At 39.8% G+C, this 10,000-nt stretch overlaps 1 protein-coding gene across 1 annotated transcript in view; it reads left to right on the top strand.

Annotated features, from left to right (window-relative positions):
- The window catches only part of LOC121560486 (protein diaphanous homolog 3), a gene marked incomplete at both ends in the record, with an annotated part of 53,346 nt that overhangs the window by 20,517 nt on the left and 22,829 nt on the right, over positions 1–10,000 (top strand). The window contains 1 exon segment of the mRNA XM_045219836.1: positions 2,704–2,820. Coding sequence (XP_045075771.1) covers positions 2,704–2,820 — 117 coding nt within the window.

Here is a 10,000-nt window from a genome sequence, read left to right as displayed (position 1 = left end):
CCATATATCTATAATCTCTACAATACCATATATCTATAATCTCTACAATACCATATATCTATAGTCTCTACAATACCATATCTCTATAGTCTCTACAATACCATATATCTATAATCTCTACAATACCATATCTCTATAGTCTACAATACCATATATCTATAGTCTCTACAATACCATATATCTATAGTCTCTACAATACCATATATCTATAATCTCTACAATACCATATATCTATAGTCTCTACAATACCATATATCTATAGTCTCTACAATACCATATATCTATAGTCTCTACAATACCATATATCTATAATCTCTACAATACCATATCTCTATAATCTCTACAATACCATATATCTATAGTCTCTACAATACCATATATCTATAATCTCTACAATACCATATATCTATAATCTCTACAATACCATATCTCTATAATCTCTACAATACCATATATCTATAGTCTCTACAATACCATATATCTATAATCTCTACAATACCATATATCTATAGTCTCTACAATACCATATATCTATAATCTCTACAATACCATATCTCTACAATACCATATATCTATAATCTCTACAATACCATATCTCTATAATCTCTACAATACCATATCTCTATAGTCTACAATACCATATATCTATAGTCTCTACAATACCATATATCTATAGTCTCTACAATACCATATATCTATAATCTCTACAATACCATATATCTATAGTCTCTACAATACCATATATCTATAGTCTCTACAATACCATATATCTATAATCTCTACAATACCATATCTCTATAATCTCTACAATACCATATATCTATAGTCTCTACAATACCATATATCTATAATCTCTACAATACCATATATCTATAGTCTCTACAATACCATATATCTATAATCTCTACAATACCATATATCTATAATCTCTACAATACCATATATCTATAATCTCTACAATACCATATCTATAGTCTCTACAATACCATATATCTATAGTCTCTACAATACCATATATCTATAGTCTCTACAATACCATATATCTATAGTCTCTACAATACCATATATCTATAGTCTCTACAATACCATATATCTATAATCTCTACAATACCATATATCTATAGTCTCTACAATACCATATATCTATAATCTCTACAATACCATATCTCTATAATCTCTACAATACCATATATCTATAGTCTCTACAATACCATATATCTATAGTCTCTACAATACCATATATCTATAGTCTCTACAATACCATATATCTATAGTCTCTACAATATCATATATCTATAGTCTCTACAATACCATATATCTATAGTCTCTACAATACCATATATCTATAGTCTCTACAATACCATATATCTATAGTCTCTACAATACCATATATCTATAGTCTCTACAATATCATATATCTATAGTCTCTACAATACCATATATCTATAGTCTCTACAATATCATATATCTATAGTCTCTACAATACCATAAATCTATAGTCTCTACAATACCATATATCTATAGTCTCTACAATACCATATATCTATAGTCTCTACAATACCATATATCTATAGTCTCTACAATACCATATATCTATAGTCTCTACAATACCATATCTCTATAATCTCTACAATACCATATATCTATAGTCTCTACAATACCATATATCTATAATCTCTACAATACCATATATCTATAGTCTCTACAATACCATATATCTATAGTCTCTACAATACCATATATCTATAATCTCTACAATACCATATATCTATAGTCTCTACAATACCATATATCTATAGTCTCTACAATACCATATATCTATAGTCTCTACAATACCATATCTCTACAATACCATATATCTATAGCCTCTACAATACCATATATCTATAGTCTCTACAATACCATATATCTATAGTCTCTACAATACCATATATCTATAGTCTCTACAATACCATATATCTATAGTCTCTACAATACCATATATCTATAGTCTCTACAATACCATATATCTATAGTCTCTACAATACCATATATCTATAATCTCTACAATACCATATCTCTATAATCTCTACAATACCATATATCTATAGTCTCTACAATACCATATATCTATAGTCTCTACAATACCATATATCTATAGTCTCTACAATACCATATCTCTATAATCTCTACAATACCATATATCTATAGTCTCTACAATACCATATATCTATAGTCTCTACAATACCATATATCTATAGTCTCTACAATACCATATATCTATAGTCTCTACAATATCATATATCTATAGTCTCTACAATACCATATATCTATAGTCTCTACAATACCATATATCTATAGTCTCTACAATACCATATATCTATAGTCTCTACAATATCATATATCTATAGTCTCTACAATACCATATATCTATAGTCTCTACAATACCATATATCTATAGTCTCCACAATACTATATATCTATAGTCTCTACAATACCATATATCTATAATCTCTACAATACCATATCTCTATAGTCTCTACAATACCATATATCTATAATCTCCACAATACCATATCTCTATAATCTCTACAATACCATATATATTTATCCTCCTGTTTTCAATATAATTAATGTAATGAATTCCCTGAATTCATCCCTTTTTGCTATATTATAATGTGTTATTAATGATATGAAGGTATGAGTCCTTAACCCTTTCTCTACTGATGTGGGAGATGTGTTCAACGTGGTACAGAGTATGGTGAAGGACAGCGGGGCGGAGATATACTTCCTCTCCATCCTACAACACCTTATGCTCATCCGGAACGACTACTTTGTCCGGTAAGATCTCTCCACCTCAATCCATACAGACCTACATCTTCCTCCTCCTTGTCCTCTTCCTCTTCCTCCTCCTCTTCCTCTTCCTCCTCCTTGTCCTCTTCCTCTTCCTCCTCCTTGTCCTCTTCCTCTTCCTCCTCCTTGTCCTCTTCCTCTTCCTCCTCCTTGTCCTTTCCTCCTCCTTGTCCTTTCCTCTTCCTCCTCCTTGTCCTCTTCCTCCTCCTCTTCCTTCTCTTCTTCTCTTCCTCCTACTCCTTCTCTTCCTCCTCCTCCTTCCTCCTCCTTGTCCTCTTCCTCCTCTTCCTGTTCCTCCTCTTCCTGTTCCTCCTCCTTGTACTCTTCCTCCTCTTCCTCCTTTTCTCTTCCTCCTCTTCTCTTCCTCATTCTCTTCCTCCTTCTCTTCCCCCTCTTCCTCCTCCTCTTCCTCCTCTTCCTCCTTCTCTTCCTACTCTTCCTCCTTTGAGAGTGAAATATTCTATTACATTACATTGATAAAGGTTTCTTTGAACCAGAGAGAGAGAGAGAGTAATCTTCTATAACATTACATTGCTAAAGCTTTCTTTGAACCAGAGAGAGAGAGAGAGTCATCTTCTATAACATTACATTGATAAAGCTTTCTTTGAACCAGAGAGAGAGAGAGAGTCATCTTCTATAACATTACATTGCTAAAGCTTTCTTTGAACCAGAGAGAGAGAGAGTTATCTTTCTTCAAAGCACTTATGCACTTCATGAATGCATTATTAGAGGTGATTCAGAGAGAATTTGTACTAACCCTTTTAATAGGTGATGTCATATGGAGCGTGTCCCCCCCCCTCTCTCCCCTGTACAGTAGGAAGAGGAGATGGATGTAGGGAGTCACAGAGTTACTGCAGGACTATCAAGATGGAGGGAGTCACAGAGTTACTGCAGGACTATCAAGATGTAGGGAGTCACAGAGTTACTGCAGGACTATCAAGATGTAGGAAGTCACAGAGTTACTGCAGGACTATCAAGATGTAGGGAGTCACAGAGTTACTGCAGGACTATCAAGATGTAGGGAGTCACAGAGTTACTGCAGGACTATCAAGATGGAGGGAGTCACAGAGTTACTGCAGGACTATCAAGATGTAGGGAGTCACAGAGTTACTGCAGGACTATCAAGATGTAGGAAGTCACAGAGTTACTGCAGGACTATCAAGATGTAGGGAGTCACAGAGTTACTGCAGGACTATCAAGATGTAGGAAGTCACAGAGTTACTGCAGGACTATCAAGATGTAGGGAGTCACAGAGTTACTGCAGGACTATCAATATTAAGGAAGTCACAGAGTTACTGCAGGACTATCAAGATGTAGGGAGTCACAGAGTTACTGCAGGACTATCAAGATGTAGGGAGTCACAGAGTTACTGCAGGACTATCAAGATGGAGGAAGTCACAGAGTTACTGCAGGACTATCAAGATGTAGGGAGTCACAGAGTTACTGCAGGACTATCAATATGTAGGAAGTCACAGAGTTACTGCAGGACTATCAAGATGTAGGGAGTCACAGAGTTACTGCAGGACTATCAAGATGTAGGAAGTCACAGAGTTACTGCAGGACTATCAAGATGTAGGAGTCACAGAGTTACTGCAGGACTATCAAGATGTAGGAAGTCACAGAGTTACTGCAGGACTATCAAGATGTAGGGAGTCACAGAGTTACTGCAGGACTATCAAGATGTAGGAAGTCACAGAGTTACTGCAGGACTATCAAGATGTAGGGAGTCACAGAGTTACTGCAGGACTATCAAGATGTAGGAAGTCACAGAGTTACTGCAGGACTATCAATATGTAGGAAGTCAGAGTTACTGCAGGACTATCAATATGTAGGAAGTCAGAGTTACTGCAGGACTATCAAGATGTAGGAAGTCAGAGTTACTGCAGGACTATCAAGATGTAGGACGTCACAGAGTTACTGCAGGACTATCAAGATGTAGGGAGTCACAGAGTTACTGCAGGACTATCAAGATGTAGGGAGTCACAGAGTTACTGCAGGACTATCAAGATGTAGGAAGTCAGAGTTACTGCAGGACTATCAAGATGTAGGGAGTCACAGAGTTACTGCAGGACTATCAAGATGTAGGGAGTCACAGAGTTACTGCAGGACTATCAAGATGTAGGGAGTCACAGAGTTACTGCAGGACTATCAAGATGTAGGAAGTCACAGAGTTACTGCAGGACTATCAAGATGTAGGGAGTCACATAGTTACTGCAGGACTATCAATATGTAGGGAGTCACAGAGTTACTGCAGGACTATCAAGATGTAGGAAGTCACAGAGTTACTGCAGGACTATCAAGATGTAGGGAGTCACAGAGTTACTGCAGGACTATCAAGATGTAGGAAGTCACAGAGTTACTACAGGACTATCAAGATGTAGTAAGTCACAGAGTTACTGCAGGACTATCAAGATGTAGGGAGTCACAGAGTTACTGCAGGACTATCAAGATGTAGGGAGTCACAGAGTTACTGCAGGACTATCAAGATGTAGGGAGTCACAGAGTTACTGCAGGACTATCAAGATGTAGGGAGTCACAGAGTTACTGCAGGACTATCAAGATGTAGGGAGTCACAGAGTTACTGCAGGACTATCAAGATGTAGGGAGTCACAGAGTTACTGCAGGACTATCAAGATGTAGGGAGTCACAGAGTTACTGCAGGACTATCAAGATGTAGGAAGTCACAGAGTTACTGCAGGACTATCAAGATGTAGGGAGTCACAGAGTTACTGCAGGACTATCAAGATGTAGGAAGTCACAGAGTTACTGCAGGACTATCAAGATGTAGGGAGTCACAGAGTTACTGCAGGACTATCAAGATGTAGGGAGTCACAGAGTTACTGCAGGACTATCAAGATGTAGGGAGTCAGAGTTACTGCAGGACTATCAAGATGTAGGAAGTCACAGAGTTACTGCAGGACTATCAAGATGTAGGAAGTCACAGAGTTACTGCAGGACTATCAAGATGTAGGAAGTCACAGAGTTACTGCAGGACTATCAATATGTAGGAAGTCAGAGTTACTGCAGGACTATCAATATGTAGGAAGTCAGAGTTACTGCAGGACTATCAAGATGTAGGAAGTCAGAGTTACTGCAGGACTATCAATATGTAGGAAGTCACAGAGTTACTGCAGGACTATCAAGATGTAGGAAGTCACAGAGTTACTGCAGGACTATCAAGATGTAGGAAGTCACAGAGTTACTGCAGGACTATCAAGATGTAGGGAGTCACAGAGTTACTGCAGGACTATCAAGATGTAGGAAGTCACAGAGTTACTGCAGGACTATAGATGTAGGAAGTCAGAGTTACTGCAGGACTATCAAGATGTAGGAAGTCACAGAGTTACTGCAGGACTATCAAAGATGTAGGGAGTCACAGAGTTACTGCAGGACTATCAAGATGTAGGAAGTCACAGAGTTACTGCAGGACTATCAAGATGTAGGGAGTCACAGAGTTACTGCAGGACTATCAATATGTAGGGAGTCACAGAGTTACTGCAGGACTATCAAGATGTAGGAAGTCACAGAGTTACTGCAGGACTATCAAGATGTAGGGAGTCACAGAGTTACTGCAGGACTATCAATATGTAGGAAGTCAGAGTTACTGCAGGACTATCAAGATGTAGGAAGTCACAGAGTTACTGCAGGACTATCAAGATGTATTAAGTCACAGAGTTACTGCAGGACTATCAAGATGTAGGAAGTCACAGAGTTACTGCAGGACTATCAATATGTAGGAAGTCAGAGTTACTGCAGGACTATCAATATGTAGGAAGTCACAGAGTTACTGCAGGACTATCAAGATGTAGGAAGTCAGAGTTACTGCAGGACTATCAATATGTAGGACGTCACAGAGTTACTGCAGGACTATCAAGATGTAGTAAGTCACAGAGTTACTACAGGACTATCAAGATGTAGTAAGTCACAAAGTTACTGCAGGACTATCACGATGTAGGAAGTCACAGAGTTACTGCAGGACTATCAAGATATAGGAAGTCAGAGTTACTGCAGGACTATCAATATGTAGGAAGTCACAGAGTTACTGCAGGACTATCAAGATGTAGGAAGTCAGAGTTACTGCAGGACTATCAATATGTAGGACGTCACAGAGTTACTGCAGGACTATCAAGATGTAGGAAGTCACAGAGTTACTGCAGGACTATCAATATGTAGGACGTCACAGAGTTACTGCAGGACTATCAAGATGTAGGGAGTCACAGAGTTACTGCAGGACTATCAAGATGTAGGAAGTCACAGAGTTACTGCAGGACTATCAAGATGTAGGAAGTCAGAGTTACTGCAGGACTATCAATATGTAGGGAGTCACAGAGTTACTGCAGGACTATCAAGATGTAGGGAGTCACAGAGTTACTGCAGGACTATCAAGATGTAGGAAGTCAGAGTTACTGCAGGACTATCAAGATGTAGGAAGTCACAGAGTTACTGCAGGACTATCAAAGATGTAGGGAGTCACAGAGTTACTGCAGGACTATCAAGATGTAGGGAGTCACAGAGTTACTGCAGGACTATCAAGATGTAGGAAGTCAGAGTTACTGCAGGACTATCAAGATGTAGGAAGTCAGAGTTACTGCAGGACTATCAAGGTATTTAGTCATCTATGCCTTCTTTCCATAACAACTTCAAAAGGAGCAAATGAATGAGGTTACAGGACTAATAACAGACCCAGTCTCTCTCCGTAGCGGGTAGCGGAACGAGGAGAGGATGCCAGGCAGGCACTTTAATCGTTGCATTTTATCAAGTTGCATATGATACATTCCACATTCTTCAGATTAGAAAGGCATCTTTTGATCAGGCTGCAGGTTTAACCAGTATCCAGCTGTGAGAGAGACTCTCATAAACAGCTCTTTGAAAAGCAGCATTAAAAAGAAAAGAGAGAGAGAGAGAGGAGAGAGAGAGAGAGGGAGAGAGAGAGAGGGAGAGGGGGAGAGAGCGAGAGGAAGGAAGTCAAAATAAAAGTCTGCAGCTAACGGCACGAATGGCTGCTTCAGATGAAGAGGACAGAAGATGAAAGAGTTTGCATTCTCTTTGTTGGCCCAATGTCATTGAGAGGTTTTTAAGAGGCGTGTGCTATATTAACAGACAGGACAGTATTAGCAGCAGGGGCTACTCTGTGCTATTATATAGAGATGATCTCATTAGCCTTTAATCAGACTGCTGATAAAACACACAGAGGTCACACTCAGAGAGAAGAAGAGGAGGAGGAGAAAAAGTTTTGAGATGAAGCGGTGGAACAAAATCAGAAGGGGGTGTATGTGATGGAAGGATATATTCAAAGTAGGAGGAGGAGAGAGAAGGAGGGAGGGGAGGGAGGGGAGAAGGAGAGGGAGGGAGGGAAGGGAGGGAGGGGAGAAGGAGAGGGAGGGAGGGGAGAAGGAGAGTGATGGAAAGGAAGGATAGTGAGGGAGGGGAAGGGAGGAGGGGAGAAGGAGACTGAGGGAGGGGTGAAAGAGAAGGAGAGTGAGGGAGGGGAGGAGGAGAGTGAGGGAGGGGTGGAGAAAGAGAGTGATGGAAAGGAAAGATAGTGAGGGAGGGGGGGGGAGAGGGAGGGAGGGGGGAGAGGGAGGGAGGGAGGGGGGTGAAAAGGAGAAGGAGAGTGAGGGAGGAGAATAGTGTAACATCAGATAATTGTGAATGAGCCATATCATATGAGTACCTCTGCAGAAGACCTCTGTGGGCAGCAGAACTCGTGTCTATTCAGTGCAGACTACCAAAAACATAGGAAAAGATTGTCTACATGCCAAATGGCCCCCTGCCCCCTGCATAGTGCACTGCTTTCCAACAGGGCCATGTGGGTTTACATTTTCATTCAACCAACTGACATTAGTGATATGGGCCTGATCTTGACCAGGGCCAATAGGAAATTGTGTCATTTGGGACGTGACCACAGTAATTCATCCTTTTCAGAATCTTGACCTTGGATGCAATAGGGTCTAAATGATATTATCATTAGAAAGGAAGGATTGCTCCCTTTCCTGTTTTAACAGTTTATATTCGCTTTACCATTTTAAATAACGCTCTCCATGTTAAGTCACTGCTCCTGTTCACCCTGCCCTTATTTAAATAACGCTCTCCATGTTAAGTCACTGCTCCTCTTCACCCTGCCCTTATTTAAATAACATTATCCTTGTTAAGTCACTGCTCCTGTTCACCCTGTCCTTATTTAAATAACATTATACTTGTTAAGTCACTGCTCCTGTTCACCCTGCCCTTATTTAAATAACATTCTCCTTGTTAAGTCACTGCTCCTGTTCACCCTGTCCTTATTTAAATAACATTATCCTTGTTAAGTCACTGCTCCTGTTCACCCTGTCCTTATTTAAATAACATTCTCCTTGTTAAGTCACTGCTCCTGTTCACCCTGTCCTTATTTAAATAACATTATCCTTGTTAAGTCACTGCTCCTGTTCACCCTGTCCTTATTTAAATAACATTCTCCTTGTTAAGTCACTGCTCCTGTTCACCCTGTCCTTATTTAAATAACATTCTCCTTGTTAAGTCACTGCTCCTGTTCACCCTGTCCTTATTTAAATAACATTCTCCTTGTTAAGTCACTGCTCCTGTTCACCCTGTCCTTATTTAAATAACATTCTCCTTGTTAAGTCACTGCTCCTCTTCACCCTTTCCTTATTTAAATAACATTCTCCTTGTTAAGTCACTGCTCCTCTTCACCCTGTCCTTATTTGACGTTTTCCGCCACTTATTCTGTTGAGGTTTTGTCCCCCAAACCTCACCCCCTCTTCCTCTCTTCCTCTCTCTCTCTCTCTCTCTCTCTCTCTCTCTCTCTCTCTCTCTCTCTCTCTCTCTCTCTCTCTCTCTCTCTCTCTCTCTCTCTCTCTCTCTCTCTCTCTCTCTCTCTCTCCCCCCCTATCTAGAGAGGTGAGTGTCCATATTGAAGGAGAGGTGTGTCATGGTGTTGGATAGCTCCTACTCCCCAGATGAAGTGGCTAGTGTTCCTTATTGATTTTGTCTGAGCGCCATAAATTGTGTTGTACCGCTATAAGCCGCGTCCGCGTCTTGTTAAGTTCTTATCTAGAATCAAGGTCTCTTCAACCTTTACACTCCTGGACAACGCTGTGATTGGATATATTAAGACTCTCTCTCTCTCTGTCTCTGTATCTCTCTCTCTGTATCTCTCTTTCTCTGTATC

The sequence above is a fragment of the Coregonus clupeaformis genome, unplaced genomic scaffold, assembly GCF_020615455.1.
Source record: "Coregonus clupeaformis isolate EN_2021a unplaced genomic scaffold, ASM2061545v1 scaf2814, whole genome shotgun sequence".
NCBI lineage: Eukaryota > Metazoa > Chordata > Actinopteri > Salmoniformes > Salmonidae > Coregonus > Coregonus clupeaformis.
Note: the sequence above shows the minus strand (reverse complement) of the source record. Positions and strands in the feature narration are given on the sequence as shown.